The sequence below is a fragment of the Bufo bufo genome, chromosome 3 (assembly GCF_905171765.1).
Source record: "Bufo bufo chromosome 3, aBufBuf1.1, whole genome shotgun sequence".
NCBI lineage: Eukaryota > Metazoa > Chordata > Amphibia > Anura > Bufonidae > Bufo > Bufo bufo.
In genome coordinates, this window is record NC_053391.1 from 37,796,484 (window position 1) to 37,817,809 (window position 21,326).

A 21,326-nucleotide genomic window follows, 5' to 3' on the forward strand; every position below is an offset into this window, starting at 1 on the left:
TCCAGCATGACCGGTTTGGCATTGGGTCAGTAATGGTGTGGGATGGAATTCTTTGGAGGGCCGCACAGCCCTCCATGTGCTCGCCAGAGGTAGCCTGACTGCCATTAGGTACCGAGATGAGATCCTTAGACCCCTTGTGGAACCATATGCTGGTGCGGTTGGCCCTGGGTTCCTCCTAATGCAAGACAATGCTAGACCTCATGTGGCTAGAGTGTGTCAGGCAGTTCCTGCAAGACGAAGGCATTGATGCTATGGACTGGCCCGCCCGTTCCCCAGACCTGAACCCAATTGAGCACATCTGGGACATCATGTCTCGCTCTATCCACCAACGTCACGTTGCCCCACAGACTGTCCAGGAGTTGCAGATGCTTTAGTCCAGGTCTGGGAGGAGATCCCTCAGGAGACCCTCCGCCACCTCATCAGGAGCATGCACAGGCATTGTAGGGAGGTCATAACAGGCACGTGGAGGCCACACACACTACTGAGCTTCATTTTGACTGTTTTAAGGACATTACATCAAAGTTGATTCAGCCTGTAGTGTGTTTTTCCACTTTAATTTTGAGTGTGACTCCAAATCCAGACCTCCATGGGTTGAAAATTTTGATTTCCATTTTTTTTTTATTTTTGTGTGATTTTGTTGTCAGCACATTCAACTATGTAAAGAACAAAGTATTTCAGAAGAATATTTAATTAATTCAGATCTAGGATGTGTTATTTTTGTGTCCCCTTTATTTTTTTGAGCGGTGTATTTTAGTGTCTCCGTAAGTCTAATAGTCACATTTTTATTTTTTTTGCCGATTGTCGGTTTGATTGATACTATTTTGGGGGGGGCATATGCCTTTTTTGATCAACTTGGTGTTGCACTTCTTTTGGCACAGTTTTTTTAAATATTTTTTATGGTGTTTATCGGACAGGGTGGATCATGTGATATATTTATAGAGCCCGTCGTTACGGACACGGCGATACCTAATATGTGTGTTTTTTCTTGTTTTCTATTTTTTATTTTAAAATCAAGGGAAAGGGGTGATTTTTATTTTTTACTTGAAACTTTATTTTTTATTATAAAAAATACATTTTTTGGACTTTTTTTTTAAACTTTTTTACTTTATTTCTGTCCCACTCTGGGACTTCAACTTTTGGGGGGTCTGATCCCTTCTGCAATGCAATACAATACATCTGTATTGTAATTCATTTACTGTTAGTGTATTACACTAGCAGGTTGCCTAGGAGACCGGGCCTGAGGCTGGATCTGCTAGGCTTCTGCACGGCATCGGGCTGCCTTCTCACCCGTCACCGCAGATCAATAGCCATCAATATAAAAATCCTGGAATAACCCTTTTAACCAGTTCCCCACCCTAAACCACCACCATGTAATTAGGCAAAAAAAAATAAAAAATGTAACATAATCTCCTTATGTGTCTTTGTTATTTGTTTCTTGTTTTTGTCAGATATCACAATTGCAGACCATGAAAAATAAACTGGAAAACCAGTGCATTGTTCTGTCAGGCTGCAGCCATGTCTCTCCCCCCTCTCATGCTAGTGCACATAAACCCAGGGGCCGGTGCTACCATAAGGCAGACCAAAGGGCTGCCTTACGGCGCACTCTGGGGGGAGGGTGGAAAAATGTGACATGGAGGGGGGAGAAATGTGACATGGAGGGCTGATGTGACATAGGGGGGGTGATTTGACATGGAGGGGGAGAAATGTGACATGGGTGTACGATGGCTTACATGGGGGGTATGATGGCTTACATGGGGGTATGATGCTTACATGAAGGCATGATGGCTTACATGGGGGCATGATGGCTTACATGGGGGGCTGATGGATGGGGGCTGATGGCTGACATGGGGGGCTAATGGCTGACATGGCGGCATGATGGCTGACATGGGGGGCTGTGGATGGGGGTTGATGTCTGACATGGGGTCTGATCTGAGGTCTGATTAACATTGGGGGTCTGATTGCTGGTCTGACCTGAGGTGTAATAGAAAATATTTTTTCTTATTATCCTCCTCTAAAACCTAGTGGTGTCTTAGAGGTTGAAAAATACTGTCCTCAAACCAGCGATTGTCTGAAGCAGAGAGAAGATACCAGGACCACACAGAGGGAGGAGCGAGCTGCTGCAGGCGGGACCAGGGCCAGGTGAGCTGCGAGGGGGGGGGGCACCCAAATGTAGCTTCTCTTGTGTTGGCAAAAATCCTTGCATCCGGCCCTGCATAAACCAGAAAGTATTGGAGGTGGGGGCTGGGTTTAAAGGAGTTCTCTCACTCTGCAAATGTCATTTATCATGTAGAGAAAGTTAATACAAGGCACTTACTAATGTATTGTTATTGTCCATATTGTTCCTTTGCTGGTGAATCTGTAATAAACTGCAGAATACTAAATCTACCAGGTGTGGTAATGTGGACAGTGCTGGAAGGCGTGTGTATCCCACTTAGGTACCTCAGCTGGGTGAGATAACTAAAATCCGGAGAGCTGCAGTGGTCTCAGCAAAGCATAGTTTGCTGAGACAGTTTTGTATACATTTTCTTCTGGGCTGGATTTTACTTGGATTGGCAGATATGTTTGATAGTGGGATCTGCCAGTCCACACCCTTCCGGCAAAATTATTCCCTTTTCACCTGAGGGTGATCGCAGGTGAGGCCTGCTCTAATCAAGGAGAGCATAAACCCAACCCTCTGTGTGTTAGTCAGGGGGGAACGAAAGGCTGAGGAAGCCTGAGTTTGGGGGACCTAGCGATGCCTGCGGAAAGAGGATCGCACGGCCAGAGTCAGGTGGACTTCTGGGCCACAATCCCCCAAAGGTACTGATGTTGTTGTAGTCACAGCCTAGAGGCTGCTGGACTGTTTGGGCTGAGGAAAGCCACATCTGATCACTTGTGTGAACAGTGTTCTTTAGAAGTGAGTCAGGGAATGATTATGTATTAGGTAGAGCCTAGACAGGCAGTAGTTATTTTGGTTGCTGTATTGTGCTAAAGTGCTAGACAATAAAGCATTGTTTTGGACTTTAATCCGGTTGTCTGCGAGAAATCTGTGATTGAGACCCCTGAGAGAGAGTGATCCCTTACACAAGAAAATCCCATTCCCTACTCCAAAACAGTGCCATAGTGAGGCAAATTTTTTCCGTATACGGAAATGGCTCCCCTCCCTCCCTAATGCCAATTTCTTAACCTAACCCTTCCCTTCAGCCCATGGCCCTTCAGCTTGGTGCTGCCTGAGGCGATCGCCTCACCCTGACCTCATTAGTGGTGCACCTCTGTAAATCCCCCTCCTCACTCAAATATATACAAATATAACCAAGACAACAGTTTGTAGCTACAGTTCGAGAAAATGCCTGTTCTGACGGAACCCTTCCCCATCTTCACAAATCTATCAGATCTTCCTTTCAAGTGATATTTGTTGTTACTGAAGCTTGTAAGGCTATGTTCACATCACTTTTTTTGTCCTACCCTTAACCTATACACGACATATATGTTAAATGGCTGCTTCCATGCAGTGACATCTCCTGAAAATGCTAGACGCTGGTGGAGATGGAGTCTGAATGCAAGGAGATAACTACAACTCCCAAAATGTTTAGGTTGTTATTATGGGGCATCAGTGGCCATTACCTGGAGAGGGATATAAGAGGACAGAACTACAACTCCCAGCATGTCACACTGTTATTATAGGACATCAATAGACATTATCGGGATAGGGGTATAAGAAAAGAGGAATTACAACTCCCAGCAATGACCTCACTGTTATTATAGGGCATCAATGGAATAGGAGAGAACTAAACTCCCAGCATGCACAGAATGTTATTATGTGGCATCTTTGGCCATTACATGGAGAGGGATATAAGAGGGCATAACTACAACTCCCAGCATTTCTAGGATGTTATTATGGGCTTTCAGAGGACATTATATGGAGTGAGTATAAAGAAAGAATTACAAGTCCTAGTATTTGACAACTTATAAAGGGAAAAATTCATCTCACACACAGAACACAGGAGCTCCGCCCAAATGGTGACATCACACAGGTCCTTGCCAGCCCTTTACCAGTTCTCTGCACTGCTGAGCTCTGCGTCAGTGGGAAAATGGGGTGAAATGAAATTGGCTGGAGTCAAATGAGCAAGATTAAAATGCAGGGAGGCAGATGATAGATCTCAGTGGAGTGGGAGAGAAAGTGGCTGTGGAGACCAAGGGCAGGGAGTCCTAAAGCAGTGCAGGAAGATTGATCTACAGCATTTCACTGTGGTTGAGCCCTGCCCTTCTCCTCAGCTTTTGTTCAATGTGTGTGTATGTCAGGCTCCTTCACCAGCTGTTCTGTAGCCAAAGATGGAGAAGACTAGGGGAGGAGAAAGTGCTTTGTCTGCAAAGATCTCTCCTAAACTGCTTACGGCAGTAGTTTGTGGAGCACCTTGTAGACGTAGCTCTGTGTGCACCATGGATTCAATGTATTTGTGTGATTTATGCTTTTTCAAGGTTTTAATTCCCCTTTAACCTCTCCACTACACTAGACCAGAGAAGATGAAATGAACCCCATCAATATGTTATTGGAACCACTAAAGAAACATACAATATTCTCTCCTCTACCCTAAAGCACCAAAAAGGGTGGCCTTAAACCCTCCACCTCTCTAGGGCCACCATTTGGGAAATATCTGCTAATCCTGTAGATGTTGGTTTAGAATTTTTATGCCAGAATTGTGGCAACATTTTGGAGCTAAATGTCACATATTAGGCCATGCTCTTTGTTGGTTAGCTGCTTCCCTTTCCTCATAAGCCACATCCCATCTAAGGCTACCTGCATATAATTTCTTTATGCCCTGGATGCACCAAATTTTGCTAATTATGTCACCTTTTGGTGAAAATTACGCCCAGAATCTAGGAGCACTCACATTACTAAATGTGGCGAATGACTTCTGTTCTACCAGTAGAAAATCAGGGAAGGAGGTATTAACCCCTACACAACCTTAGAACACCATTCAATTCTGATAAATGGTTTTCATTATGTTCCGTTGTCTAAACTTGGATGTTCTAGTCCAAACAGATAGTTTCCCTTGAACTTAACCATTCTCACTACAATGCTTATGAAAATTCTTCAGACCCTTTCACTTCTCTCACATTTTATGTTGCGGCCTTGTGCTAAAATAAAATAAAAAAATTAAGTTTTTCCCATCAATCCGCACTCAGTACCCCATAGTGAGAAAGTGAAAACTAAATTTTAGAAATGTTTGCAAACCTATTAAAAAGGCAAGGTTAAAACTTTGCATGGACATAAGTATTTAAACCCTTTGCTATGTCACTTAAATTTAGCTCTGGGGGCCTCTCATTCTGTTCTCTGAGTTGTTTCTACACCTTGATTGGAGTCACCGGTGGTAAATTCAGTTGATTGGAGAGGATTTGTAAAGACACAGCCCTGTCTATATAAGATCTTACAGCTGACCATGCAGATCAGAGTAAAATCCAAGCCATGAGGAGGAAAGAACTGCCTGTAGAGTTTAGAGACAGGATTGTGTGGAGGCACAGATCAGGAGAAGGGGACAAAAAATGTCTGCTGCACTGAAAACTCCCAAGAGCATAGTGGCCTCCATAATTCTTAAACCGAAGTTTGGCAACCAAGGCATTGGGAGAGAAGGGGCCTTGGTAAGAGAGGTGACCAAAAACCCAATGATCAATTTGTCTGAACTCCAAAGATCCTGTGTGCAAATGGGAGAAACTTCCAGAAGGTCAACCATCTCTGCAGCACTCCACCAATCTGGGCTTTATGGCCGAGAAGCATCTCCTCAGTAAAAGACACGTGAAAGTTTAGAAAACAAACACCTTAAGGACTCAGATTGTGAGAAACAAGACTCTCTGGACTGCTGAAACCAAGATTGAACTTTTTGGCCTCAGTTTTAAGCGTCATGTCTGGAGGGAACCATGCTCTGATAATCACCAGTGATGAGCGGCAGGGGCAATATTCGAATTTGCGATATTTCACAAATATTTAGGAGAATATTCGTCATATATTCGCGAATTCGAGAATTCATGATCTCCAGTCATTATTTCTTGATTGCGAAAACCGCAAAATAAAAAATTTGCAATTAAAATTTTGCGATGCGAAAAATTCGCGATCAACACTACTCCTATAGTCAAAGATATTGCAGCCTTCTCAATGGCCCACAAGCAAGAAGGGATCATGGGTACTGATGAATTTTTTTTTTAGAATATTCACGATTACGAAGATATAGCACTATATTCTGGATATTCGAAAATTCTCGAAGTGCAAATATTCGCCATAAAAATTTGCGATTAGAATATTCGTGATCAACACTAATAATCACCTGCCCAATACCATCCATACAGTGAAGCATGGTAATGGCAGGCATTGTGCTGTGGGGGTGTTTTTCAGTGGCTGGGACAGGGATTCTAGTCAGAGTTGAGGGGAAAGCTGAATGGAGCAAAGTACAGAGATATTCTTAATGAAAACCTAATCCAGAATGCTCTGGACCTCAGACTGGGCCAAAGGTTCACCTTCCAACAAGACAACACAGAGGTGGCTTAGGGACAACTCTTGTGAACATTCTTGAGTAGCCCAGCCAGAGCCCTGATTTGAACCCAATCTCTGGGGCAGACCTGAAAATGTTTTGTCCATGATGGTCCCCATCCAACGTGACAGAGCGTGAGAGGATCTGCAGAGAAGAATGGCAGAAAATCCTCAAATCCAGATGTGCAAACCTTGTGGCATCATACTCAAGAAGACTGTGGGCTGTAATCACTGTCAGATTATAGAGTCTGATTTCAAACATTCTGTTTTTACTTTATCATTATGGGGTATTAAGTACAGATTGATGGGAAAAATTGTTTATTTTATTTTAGTACAAGGCTGCAACATAATGTGGAAAAAGTGAAAGGTTCTGAAGACTTTCTGATTGCACTGTATATCTTGAAGATGTTGCACTTTTATCTATTTGTCATGAATTCCTTATGATCAGCTGTAAGATCATATTTTCTCCACGATATTAAATGTTTCAAATGTTATATTTATTTATCATTTGTTCAGTGCAGAATTTACAAATCTTAAGAAAATACATATACATTGGCAAAAAAAATTCAGTCTCAAATTTCACATTTTTTCCACCACCTTTTGACTGCAATATACCAACATGATATATACGAAAATATAGTGAATCTTATATTATTCATAAAATATATTTACAGAGATTTAAGAGCAAATTCTTAAACATTAGCAGCTGATCAGATTTCTCACTGATCTTAACAGTATATGACATTGAAGAGAAAGTCCTTTAGTGTTTACTTTTAAAACAATAAATTGCAGGCCCATGCCCCCATGACGGCACTTCCTATCCCTCTGCTCAGGCAGCTCAGCATTATCATAAGGACTCCAGGCAAGATAGTAACCAAATATTTATTTATTTTTTATTTTTACAAATAGGAGTGCTGAATTCTGATTGGTTGCTATAAGGGTCAGTGTCTCTATTATAACGCAGTACTGCCTAAACACAGAAGAAGTGTTGTCATGGGGGCTTGGGCAGGTTAGCTCTCCTCACAGGAGCTCCACCTTGGATAATTTCATATATGATGTTACATTTTTTAAGGCCGTCAGGAGCCTAAGGGTTATTGTAGGGACACATGCACCAAAGGCAATGCCTGTAGCTTTAAACTTTGATAACTTGGCATTGATTTTATTTAACATTTTTAAAGAAATAAAAATATTTTTTAAGAAACAGTACCACTTTTGTCCATGGGCTGTGGCTGATATTGCACCTAGTCTCTATTTATTACTTTTCCTTTATCATTCACATTCATTCTGAATCTCTTGGTCTCTGGTATCAATCTGCTAAAACAATGTAGAAAAATTGTGCAAAAAAAAACAACAAAAAAAAACATTGTGCTGCAAGGTGACATTGTACAGTATGGTGAGAGCAGTCAGGCAGGATTCCTCTCTAGTTCATGTTCAGTAACAAATTTCATATTTTTTTTACACCATTATATAAAAAATATTGTTGATACATGACAACCCTCACACCATCTTACTTTTTCCTTTTCTAGTATTTGGTGTTAACCTGGTACTAACTTCTTGACTAAAAGAGGTATCAGTACGTTGGAGACAAAATAGATAGGGGACAATAACAGGGCCTTTTTTATTGAACGTGGGACAGCAAGCACAGTAGGGTCTCCAAGGTTAAGGGAAATGGTTAATTTTTCATTCCCTCATCGTCTAAAGCAGTGAAGGGTTAATTTTACGTTCCCAGGTGTAGTCAATTCTGAATTCACAATGCTCTTAGAAATCCTATCATCAGTAGGTCCACTCGGAAAAAAATAAAAAGACCTCAGGCAAATGCCCAGCTTGCCCACTCATAAAACCAGCCCTTAAAAATAGCCCTAAGCAATACAGTACTTTGAAAAGAACATATGGCTTAAAGAGGATATCCAGAAAAATTATATATCTGGGACATATTAATAGGGGTCATAAAGGTCATGGGCGACTAGTTCCCCACTAATATAAATTGGAATAACGTAATTTTTTCACTGAATAGGTCTTGTCCATTGTCAACAACATCAGTAGGGAACTCCAAAAAGCTTGATCCTAGCCGATGTGAGTCTGCTCACTTAGCACATTAATTAGTGGTACCAAGTTTGGGACCACATACTGGGAGATCAGGAAAAGCTTGGGAAAGGTCTTTCAGGATGAGATCCAATCCTATTATTGGCACAAAATATAAGGATCACATGTTACTCTTAACCTCAGCCTTATATCAAGAAAAACCAAAATCACACACCTTCTGTGGCTTTCCACTTGGAACATCCTGATATATATAAAAAAAAAATTGTTGCCCGGCCATGGCCGTATCGCGGCCCACAAACAGCGGGTCCGCAATACACGGTCATCGGCCGTGTGCACCCCTTGAATGGGTCCACGATCCGGAAGGTCGTTGTGGAACGGAGGCACGGAACCATAAGGACTCCTTGTGCCACCGCCCAAGCTCTGGGAATCTGAGTGACCATTCTAGTGGCCAATGTGAAAACTGCTACATTTCAAGATTTGTTATGTGATTAGACACAACAAACATAATGCAAACACCACCATTTAAAAAAATAAAAATACCGTAAGTATAATAAAAATAAAAACCCTAATTTTAATAATAAGTCACTTTCTGACTACATCCTGTTCAAGATGTTTTATGGGGGAAAAAGCAAGTAAGACGACGGAAATAGATGCAAGGACAAGAGACATAGTCATGTCATCAGAGGCAGGCTTGGGGATGATATACTTTCAATATATTCTATATACATAAACATACAATGCTATTTATAATAAAATAATTTATTGCACAAAGATTGTTGCAGTATTTCTCAGGCTGTTCCTTTCCACAAGGATTCAGAATATTTTTTTATTTTTATTTTTTATTTTTTATAATGTAGTTTTTTTTTTGCATTCTTCAGTGATTTCTTCATATTATATACACAGCTCTCCAGTTTTAAAATGCATCTCATTCCTTAAAGGGCATCTGTCATCAGTTTTGTCCCTATGACACTGGCTGACCTGTTACATGTGCACTTGGCAGCTGAAGGCGTCTGTGTTGGTCCCATGTTCATATGTGCCCGCATTACTGAGAAAAATTATGTTTTACTATATGCAAATGAGCCTCTAGGAGCAACGGGGGAGTTGCTGTTACACCAAGAGGCTCTGCTCTCTCTGCAACGGCCGTGCCCTCTGCACTTTAAATGACAAGGCCAGGTGTGATGATGTTTACACTGCCTGACCCTGTCAATCAAAGTGCAGAGGGCACGGTCATAGCAGAGAGAGCTGAACATTTAGATGTACCGGTAACACCCCCGTTGCTTTGAGAGGCTCATTTGCATATATTAAAACTTTTTTTCTTAGCAATGCGGGCACATATGAACATGGGACCAACACAGATGCCTTGAGCTGCCAAGAGCACATGCAACAGGTCAGCCAGTGTCATAGGTGCAAAACTGCTGACAGATGCCCTTTAACTTCTTATATACAATTTGTTCCCAATATTAAATATGACCCAACATAACAAAGTGTTTCTAAGCTTTTCTAAGCCAGTTATCCTCTAACAGCCTCACACTGTGATGCCTTCCCTAAATGCACCCCCTGGAGGTTTGGTGTATACCCCATGGGGTACATGTACCACAGGTTGAGAACCTAGAACATAGAGGATCAGTAAGAAGTGAGAACTGTAGATCCATCAGTTCCTTACAAAAAAGATACATCTTAATCAGAATGTACAGAATAATTTCGTATTATGTTGAAAACTAGTGTAGTATTTTTGTTTAACTGTAGTTTTAGATGTTTCATTTGGTCCGTCTATGACCATATGCATATGACAAAGCTGTGTGCTCCAACTCTTCCAGACCTTGGAAAGCGGCACACGAAGGCCCAATAGTTCTATGTTATAGAGGCTCCATCGTATCTCCATTGGGCACTGTGCATTGTTTTTAGGAGAGAATACTTCCAAAATATGGCTTGTGGTAAAACGCGTCACAATAAATTTTCTCATGGATTCCATACAAATCTACGAGAAAAAACACACACCATGTATCACTCTGAAGGAAAACGGGCTCACGGGCCCATGGATTGCTGTGAGTATTCAACTATGGATCCATACAACAAGTATCCATAATATGGCCATTTGCATGTGGCCTAAGGGTCTTCAAGTTTACAAATGGAACACGTGCACAGATTCCCGGACCTGGGACGGTGGCACAAGGAGTCCTATGCGTACTGTATTACGGACCCATACAACATGGATCCATGTGGCCATGTGCATGAGGCCTAATGTCTTCAAGTCTACAAATGGAAATCTTCTAAGAAGTTTACAATGAAAATAATTAAGAAAAAAACTGCAAGGGGTCACCAGCCTGGGCATTCTCCACAGACAGTTAAAATTCAATACATTGATATGTCAAACATTGCTTTGTATTGACATCACCGTGAAATTGTTTATCTCTCTCTGTACCTCCTGCTGCCTTAATTCCTCTTCCAATTTATGCTTCTCGAAATTTGAAAGGTATATATTTTGTACTTCTACATTCTTCCTGATTTTATCAAAATTACTGAAATCGGCAACATATTTCCCTTGGGAGGACAAATAGACAACGGGAACGAATTCGTAACCCCAGAATATCTCCTCTGGAAGATAAGATGTTCGACTCTGGCAGACGGCGCTGGTAGACTCCACTGTGGCATTGAGAAGAACAACAAGTTCAAAGTCTTTAGTCTTTATATTATCGAGGGTCAGATCTTTTAGTGGGCTGGACTCATCAAGAACGTGGTAGAAGGTCAACGGCAAGATTAAAAAGGGACTTTCAGAAGAAGAGTCAACATGGAAACTCATATTGGCTTGTTTCAGTAGGATCTTCTCCCCTTCCTTGGTTTCATATGTATGAAGAAGTTTTCCAAAGAGTTGACATTGTATTAAAAGACTCTTCCTCATATTTGCCACTTGTACCACCAGGCACATCTTCCCATTATGTTTTGTAATAACTGCTTTATTACTGAATTTTATAGTCTCTGCCCGTTTTTTAGGTCTGGCAATTTTGGCAAGGAAAGTACCCGTGATGAAAATTTCAATCAAAGTGGTTAGGACCAACTGTATCACAAGCAAGACTATAGCCACTGGGCATTCTTCAGTGATGAACCGGAAGCCATAGCCAATTGTGGTCTGTGACTCTAGAGAAAAAAGGAAGGCACCAGTGAAGGAGTCAACGTTCATTACACAAGGAGTGTGGTTGGAAGACGGATCACTTTGTACATCTCCATGGACGATGGCTATGACAAAATAAATTACTCCAAAAAAACTCCATGTCACTAAAAAGGTTGCGGCAAACAAGGTGAGTTTATACCTCCATTTCATGTCAATGACAGTTGTCCATAAGTCTTGAAGGTACAGAAGAAAAACTCCTTCAACTTTGTCAATTTTTACATTGCTGTGGCCACTTTTTAATATCACCCTTGGTCTGTCTGTCTTCACTTCAGGCTGACTGTCACTCCCTACTAGTGGGCAGCTTGACATGTCGGAGTGTGTGACATCCATGGTCTGCTCTGGATCAGTCCTAAAAGAAAATGCATAACATTAGAATTTTTAAAAAATATTAATGTATACAGCTGTGATGGCAAAAACTACTCAATGGCAAAACCTTAAAAGGACTAGTCATCTGGGACTTGGATGACATATTGCTAGGTTATGCCATCAAAGTCAGATAGGTATGGGTCCCACATCTGAGATCCGCACCTATCTCCAGAACAGCTCTTCATTCATCTCTAAGGGAGTTCCACAAATTGTCAAGTGAGCGTGCTTGGCTATTTTCAGAAGGCCCATAGAAATGAATGGAGAGAGCACCACGCAAGTCCAGCCACTGCTCCATTCATTTCTATGGGAACTTTGGAGATAGCTGTACCAGCTGGCCCAGCTACTTTCAGCAGTAGCTGGGTTAGCTGAAAACTGCAGCAGAAAGGACACATCCCCTGAGAAAAGACAAGCTTCCTGAGATTTCAGCCTGAAGAGAATCTAGCAGAGCTTTTGGAACAACAAATGGGGAGATATCTGGATCCATGTGAGGTACAGGGCTAGCTTTGATAGAAAGAGACAGTCATGTACTATATGATGTCTGATTTTCAATTTTTACATTAATCATTGGGGAAACCCTTTAAAGGGGTTTCCAGTATTTTACATTGCTGGCTTATACTCGGGATAGGAGATCAATATCTGTTCATCAGGGATCTGACACCCCACAACCCCCACCAATCAGCTAGTCCTATCACCGAAAATAGGCTCCAGAACTACACAGATCAGTTGCATCCCAGCTCAGTTGCATTCATACATGATCCCTTTCTTTATTGGAATCTTTATCGTGTGACACACCCCATCCTCCCAGCTGACCTCAAGTCCAGACCGTTGTGTAGACACGGTGTCAGTCTTCCCTGTGTGGTTGGCTTTCTATGAACTATAGGATTACAGACACCACTTGAGTTACCAGCTACACGCTCCTTTTTCATCTGTATGTCCCTATACCGTATAATTTCTGCCCTAAGGGACCAGGATAACAGTGATAAAGGTAAGGCCATACAAGGATTAGCTGCAGCTTTATAAAACTTCCCTGACTCACACTAAATTTATATACTATCTCTGTGTGCTGTGTGCAGAATCTCCAGTGTATCCTATGAGATGCAGCTTCACTCGGCTCTCCCGGACGCACATTTCCTGTCTATGCTTTGTGTGCACTATATGCAGAATCTTCAGTGTATTTCTATGAGATGCAGCTACACACTGCTCTCAGATAGGGAGGAACCTATCACAAGCAGGAGGCAGGGGAGACAGGCTGAAGCAGAATCACATAGGCTACACTGAGACTATGTAGTTAGGAGACAACAGTTTTATATCCTGATCTATCAATGGTTGTCCTTAATGTGATGAGTCTCTGCAAAGCATAGGGGAAGCATATGGTAACTAAGAATACTGAAGAGGAGCTAAGTCTTTCTAGATGGATCTTTGCTAAATATGTCACATTGGTCCAAAAGTAGCAAAAGCTTAGTGCACAAGGTGTGGTCTGATGTAGGGACAGGGGCGTAACAAGAAGTGACTGGGCCCCACAGCAAATTTTTGTATGGGGCCCCCTCCCCCCCAAGAAAACTACTGATCGTTACACAAAAACAAGCCCTCACATAGACCGAAATATAGAAAAGTAATTTATTAAAGTAATTAAACCAAATAAAAACTATACAAGTTTTGTATCGTATTGAGCCGCAGAATAAAGACGTCATTTTTAGTGAACGCCGTGATGTCAAAACCTCAAAAACCTTGGCGGAATTGTGTGTGTTTTTTGTTTAATTTTTTTTTAACCCACAAAGAATTTATTTTTTCCCTGCTTTCTGATACAAGACATGGTAAATTAAGTGGCGACATTTAAAAAATGCATCTTGTCCCACACAAAAAAAGCCCTCATATGACTATGTGAATGGAAAAATAAAAAGGTTATGGCTAATCTAAAAATGAAAATGGGCCCGGTCTTTAAGGGGTAAAAGGTATCAAACTACAATGTTTTATATTGCTTGCTCTTTTTGAGAGCATCAGGGTTTTTGCACATTTTACATACACAGCTCTGCTACACACACAGCTCTGAGTGGCACATTATATATCACTGTGTTACACATTTTACATAAACACCTCTGTGTGGCACATTATATATAGAGATGGCCCGAATAGTTCGCCGGCGAATAGTTCCCGGTGCCCCCTATACATCATCATTGAGTAAACTTTGACCCTGTACCTCACAGTCAGCAGACACATTCCAGCCAATCAGCAGCAGACCCTCCCACCTCCCGGACAGCATCCATTTTAGATTCATTCGGAATCTGCATTCTCAGTGAGAGGAGGGAAAGTGCTGCTGCTGCTGATTCAATAGGGAAAGCGTTAGCTAGGGCAGTGTTCTGTGTCCACAGACTCATCTGCTGTAAGGACAGCGTCCTGACAGCACCCCAAAAAGCCCTTTTCAGGGCTGGTACATCAGTCTGCTTTTTTTTTATATATACATACACTCACCTAAAGAATTATTAGGAACACCATACTAATACGGTGTTGGACCCCCCTTTTGCCTTCAGAACTGCCTTAATTCTACGTGGCATTGATTCCAGAAGGTGCTGATAGCATTATTTAGAAATGTTGGCCCATATTGATAGGATAGCATCTTGCAGTTGATGGAGATTTGAGGGATGCACATCCAGGGCACGAAGCTCCCGTTCCACCACATCCCAAAGATGCTCTATTGGGTTGAGATCTGGTGACTTTGGGGGCCATTTTAGTACAGTGAACTCATTGTCATGTTCAAGAAACCAATTTGAAATGATTCGAGCTTTTTGAGATGGTGCATTATCCTGCTGGAAGTAGCCATCAGAGGATGGGTACATGGTGGTCATGAAGGGATGGACATGGTCAGAAACAATGCTCAGGTAGCCCGTGGCATTTAAACGATGCCCAATTGGAACTAAGGGGCCTAAAGTGTGCCCAGAAAACATCCCCCACACCATTACACCACCACCAGCCTGCACAGTGTAACAAGGCATGATGGATACATGTTCTCATTCTGTTTACACCAAATTCGGACTCTACCATTTGAATGTCTCAACAGAAATCGAGACTCATCAGACCAGGCAACATTTTTCCAGTCTTCAACAGTCCAATTTTGGTGAGCTCGTGCAAATTGTAGCCTCTTTTTCCTATTTGTAGTGGAGATGAGTGGTACCCGGTGGGGTCTTCTGCTGTTGTAGCCCATCCGCCTCAAGGTTGTGCGTGTTGTGGCTTCACAAATGCTTTGCTGCATACCTCGGTTGTAACGAGTGGTTATTTCAGTCAACGTTGCTCTTCTATCAGCTTGAATCAGTCGGCCCATTCTCCTCTGACCTCTAGCATCCACAAGGCATTTTCGCCCACAGGACTGCCGCATACTGGATGTTTTTCCCTTTTCACACCATTCTTTGTAAACCCTAGAAATGGTTGTGCGGGAAAATCCCAGAAACTGAGCAGATTGTGAAATACTCAGACCGGCCCGTCTGGCACCAACAACCATGCCACGATCAGAATTGCTTAAATCACCTTTCTTTCCCATTCTGACATTCAGTTTGGAGTTCAGGAGATTGTCTTGACCAGGACCACACCCCTAAATGCATTGAACCAACTGCCATGTGATTGGTTGACTAGATAATTGCATTAATAAGAAATAGAACAGGTGTTCCTAATAATTCTTTAGGTGAGTGTATATTGCAGTTGCCTGCCCGTGTGTGAGAGGCTGCAGGCTCAGTCACAGACAGCACTGTGTGCACACCATTCATACAGGGTGTGACAGAAAATACCTCGCAGATAAAAAAAATTCTATTTAATATTTTTCTGTGATCTAATCCCATTTGCAAGCCTGTGTGTGTCAGGCCCACACAGACTATACTGTGCCCACTGCCCACCACTTATATAGGGTGGTACAGTACCTTGCACGCATAGTAACACTTATCTAATAAAAAATGACAGGCAGAGGCAGGCCACGCCGCAGGGGCCGTCGTGTTCGTGGTGCTGTGATTTCCACTGGCCCTGGAATAATGCCCAGTGTTCAGAGGCCACGTACCCTGAACCCAAAAAATTCTGAGAAAATCGTTGACTGGCTAACACAGGACACCCAATCTTCAACAGCTTCCGCTAAGAACCTTGACGCACCATCCTCCTCCAGCTCAGCTTTGGTCAAGTTACCACTCTCCTGCCTGCCGCCACCACCACCACTACCACCACAGCCACCACAGCCGCTTCACTTGATCCCTCAGAGGAGTTATTTACACATCATTTGGATGAAATTAGTGATGCGCAACCATTATTGCCAGAGGATGGAGATAACAGGGATATGTCTCAGTCAGGCAGCATTACACACATGGACATACAGTGTGATGATGATGATGTTGTACCCGCTGCTGCTTCCTTTGCTGAGGTGTCAGATACAAGTGAAGTGGTTGATGATGACGATGTGTCCGTGGATGCCACGTGGGTGCCTGCTCGAAGAGAAGAAGAAGAGGGGGAAAGTTCAGAAGGGGAGACAGAGAGAAGCAGGAGACGAGTTGGAAGCAGGGGGAGGTCGTCGCAAGGAGCTAGTGGCACAGTCAGACAGCATGTATCGGCACCCGGGGTCAGCCAGACAGCACGCCAATCAACACATGCTGCTGCCACCACCAGAATGCCGTCATTGCAAAGCTCAGCAGTGTGGCATTTTTTTTGTGTCTGCCTCTGACAACAGCGATGCCATTTGCAACCTGTGCCAAAAGAAACAGAGTCGTGGGAAATCCAACACCCACCTAGGTACAACTGCTTTGCGAAGGCACATGATCGCACATCACAAACGCCTATGGGATCAACACATGATGACGAGTAGAAGCAGCACACAACCTCAAAGCCACCATCCTCCTCCTGGTCCAGCATCTTCAGCCACGTCAACCACTGCTGTCCTCCTTTCCCCCTCTCAACCACCCGCCACTCCGCCTCTCACCTTCACCAGTTCCATCTCATCTGCCCACAGTCAGGTGTCTGTAAAGGAAATGTTTGAGCGTAGGAAGCCAATGTCCCAGAGTCACCCCCTTGCCCGGCGTCTGACAGCTGGCTTGATGGAACTCTTAGCCCGCCAGCTTTTACCATACCAGCTGGTGGAGTCTGAGGCCTTCAAAAAATTTGTCGCTATTGGGACACCACAGTGGAAGGTACCCGGACGAAAAAAAAAAAAAAAAAGAGGCAATCCCAAACCTCTACTCAGTGATTGAAAAGGAAGTCATGGCATCTCTAGCATACAGTGTTGGGGCAAGGGTCCATCTGACCACTGATACCTGGTCTTTAAAGCACGGTCAGGGCAGGTATATCACCTACACTGCGCATTGGGTCAACCTGCTGACGGCTGACAAGCATGGAATGCGTGGCTCTGCAGCGGAGTTGGTGACACCGCCACGACTTGCAGGCAGGCCTACTGCCACCTCCTCTACTCCTCCTACTCCATCCTCTTCCATAACCTCCTCGGCTGAGTCCTCTTCTGCTGCGGCGTCTGGCTGCACATCAACTGAATCCCCCCAGCTCCCCAGGGGCTATTCCACATCCCGGATACGACAGTGTCACGCTGTCTTGGGGTTGACTTGCCTGAAAGCAGAGAGCCACACCGGACCAGCACTCCTGAACGCACAGGTGGATCAGTGGCTGACCTCGCACTAACTGGAGATCGGCAAAGTGGTGTGTGACAATGGAAGCAATTTGTTGGTGGCATTGAATTTGGGCAAGTTGTCACATGTGCCGTGCATGGCACACGTGTTGAATCTCATCGTACAACGCTTTGTGTCTAAGTACCCAGGCTTACAGGACGTCCTCAAGCAGGCCAGGAAGGTGTGTGGCCATTTCAGGCGTTCCTACACGGCCATGGCGCACTTTTCAGACATTCAGCGCCGAAACAACATGCCAGTGAGGCGCTTGATTTGCGACAGCCCGACACGTTGGAATTCAACACTCCTAATGTTCGACCGCCTGCTCCAACAAGAAAAAGCCGTCAACGAGTATTTGTATGACAGGGGTGCTAGGACAGCCTCTGCTGAGCTGGGAATTTTTTTGCCACGTTACTGGACGCTCATGCGCAATGCCTGTAGGCTCATGTGTCCTTTTGAGGAGGTGACAAACCTAGTCAGTCGCACCGAAGGCACCATCAGCGACCTCATCCCATTTGTTTTCTTCCTGGAGCGTGCCCTGCGAAGAGTGCTGGATCAGGCTGTAGATGAGCGTGAAGAGGAAGAGTTGTGGTCACCATCACCACCAGAAACAGCCTTGTCATCATCGCTTGCTGGACCTGCGGCAACGCTGGAAGAGGAGTGTGAGGAAGAGGAGTCAGAGGAGGAATGTGGCTTTGAGGAGGAGGAAGACCAACCACAGCAGGCATGCCAGGGTGCTCGTTGTTGTCACCTATCTGGGACTTGTGGTGTTGTACGTGGCTGGGGTGAAGAACAGACCGTCAATGACATCAGTGAGGACGAGGAACGGGAAATGAGTAGCTCGGCATCCAACCTTGTGCAAATGGGGTCTTTCATGCTGTCATGTCTGTTGAGGGACCCTCGTATAAAAAGGATGAAGGAGAACGACCTGTACTGGGTGGCCACGCTACTAGACCCCCGGTATAAGCAGAAAGTGGCGGAAATGTTACCAACTTACCGAAAGTCAGAAAGGATGCAGCAGTTCAAAACCAAACTAAAAAATATGCTTTACACAGCTTATAAGGGGGATGTCACAGCACAACGGGAATCTAACAGGGGAAGAGGTGAAAGTAATCCTCCTCCTACCACGACCACGGCGGCAAGGACAGGACGCTTTACAGACGTGTTGTTGATGGAGGACATGCGGAGCTTTTTCAGTCCTACACATCGCCACAGCCCTTCGGGATCCAGCCTTAGAGAACGACTCGACCGACAGGTAGCAGACTACCTCGCCTTAACTGCAGATATCGACACTCTGAGGAGCGATGAACCCCTTGACTACTGGGTGTGCAGGCTTGACCTGTGGCCTGAACTATCCCAGTTTGCGATAGAACTTCTGGCCTGCCCCGCTTCAAGTGTCCTGTCAGAAAGGACCTTCAGTGCAGCAGGAGGCATTGTCACTGACAAAAGAAGTCGCCTCGGTCAAAAAAGTGTTGATTACCTCACCTTCATTAAGATGAATGAGGCATGGATCCCGAAGGGACTGACAGTGGGGGATACGTTTGACTAACAACAGCCTGATGACATGCCTTGGCCTCAAAATGGTCCCCACGCTGCTGTATTTAATGTCTGCATAACCGGATGACTTTCGTGAATTCTCCACAACCAACTAGGGTTCAAGCCGCAATGTTTTAGTCACCTTTCTGCCTTGAAAATATCAATTTTTCCGGCCGCTGCGACACTAGCGGCTGCAACAATAACATTATTTTTCAGGCAAGTGTACATGCCTGGTGCTGCACTGTGGCTGCAAAAACAAAACAAAACAAAAAGGCACATACAAGTGTCAATTCCCCTTCGTGATCGTTACATTGTTGTGGTGAAGGGGCTTGCATATCACAATGAAGCGATCATCACCTCTATAAGTGTGTTGGCAATGTTGCCACACCCCAGATGATAAGGCCGTTGCTTCATTATGATCAGACCAAAAGCGATCGGCTGGATAATTTTTCATAGAAAAAAACATAATTTTTTTTATATTTTTTTTTTTAGGTTGTATGGGTGGGTTTTTAATACATAAAATAAAAAAATCATAATAAAGTCTCTTAATAGTTTATTAGAAATAATGCAGACAATTTAAAAAATCCCCATCAATTCCAATACAAAGCAAGTACAAAGCTCAGAACAAAATTATTCCAGGATGTCGTAATGGTTCGTTAATTCGACAATGGTTAATCAATTCGACACACGTCCCCGGATAGGGCACGTAACAGGGATTAAACTGATAGGAATAGTACTAGTTAAGACACCACTCATATAGGGTGTCACAGCACATTGGTCCGTGCACGCGCAGTGCCCCAACTTGGGAGTAAGAGGACCGACCAAGCTGCTTTTTCCATCTCCCGGTTCCTAAAATCAATTCATTTTGGTGTATCAGAGTTTGGTCTGTCACTGTGAAGGCAGTCGAAGGTACCCGGCCTAAATTTTTTTTCACAAAAGGCAATCCCACCCTGATATGGGACGTAGCAGGGATTAAACTGATGAGAATAGTACTACAGAAAATACCACTCATATCGGGTGGGACAGTAAATTGCACGGCGCAGACGCAGTGACCGTGGCGTGGATTCAAACAAAGGGGAGGGAGCCAGCATTTTTTTAACCATCTCCCCGTTCGAAAAATCTATTTAATAATTTGACCCCAGATTGGGGACGTAACAGGGATTAAACTGATGAGAAGAGAGAACTACAGAAAATACCACTCATATCGGGTGGGGCAGTAAATTGCACGGTACAGACGCAGTGACCGTGGATTCAAACAAAGGGGAGGGAGCCAGCGTTTTTTTAACCATCTCCCCATTCGAAAAATCTATTCAATTCACCTTTCGGGGACCCTTGGTGTTGTATGTGGCTGGGTGGAGGAAGAAACGGGACATGGCTAGCTTGGTATCCAACCTTGAAAAAATGGGGAGTTTGCGGTTGGGCAAATGGACTGTTTGCGGTTGTTTGCGATGCATTAAAAGGGGAGTTTGGTCTGTCAATGTCTGTGAGGCGGGCGTAACCCTTACATTATCTGATCGATACAACATCATACCTGATCATATACACACACTGGATGTTTTAAACCACGTTGTTAAAAAAAAAATTGGATTGTTAGGTGATTTATGCCCTTAATGGATTAAAATCCAACTCTGCGTCAACTACATAATTTTCCATGGGAGTTTTGCCATGGATCCCCCTCCGGCATGCCACAGTCCAGGTGTTAGTCCCCTTGAAACAACTTTTCCATCACTACTGTGGCTAGAAAGAGTCCCTGTGGGTTTTAAAATTCGCCTGCCTATTGAAGTCTATGGCGGTTCGCCCGGTTCGCCCGTTCGCGAACATTTACAGAAATTTGCGTTCAGCGTTCGCGAACGGAAAATTTTATGTTCGCGACATCACTAATTATATATCACTGTGTTACACATTTTACATACACAGCTCTACTACACACACAGCTCTAAGTGGCACATTATATATAACTGTGTTGCACATTTTACATACACAGCTCTGCTGTGCACATTATACATCCCTGTGTCGCATACAGCTCTGCTACATACACCACACACACTACTGTGCTGGATTCACACTATACACC

General features: G+C 43.7%; 1 protein-coding gene and 1 long non-coding RNA gene across 2 annotated transcripts in view; both read right to left on the reverse strand.

Moving 5' to 3' along the window:
• Positions 1-2,253: 2,253 nt before the first annotated feature.
• LOC120994486 lies at positions 2,254-20,983 on the reverse strand. The gene is made up of 3 exons (XR_005777422.1): positions 20,971-20,983; positions 14,452-14,455; positions 2,254-2,356 (listed from the first exon to the last, which is right to left on the reverse strand). It is a non-coding gene; the product is annotated as an uncharacterized LOC120994486 (long non-coding RNA).
• Positions 9,870-21,326, reverse strand: part of KCNJ15 (potassium inwardly rectifying channel subfamily J member 15) — a 68,324-nt gene continuing 56,867 nt past the window's right edge. Inside the window, exon 2 of the mRNA XM_040423096.1 lies at positions 9,870-12,063. Coding sequence (XP_040279030.1) covers positions 10,914-12,044 — 1,131 coding nt within the window. The 5' untranslated portion in view covers positions 12,045-12,063 and the 3' untranslated portion in view covers positions 9,870-10,913. The remainder of the gene's footprint in view (positions 12,064-21,326) is intronic.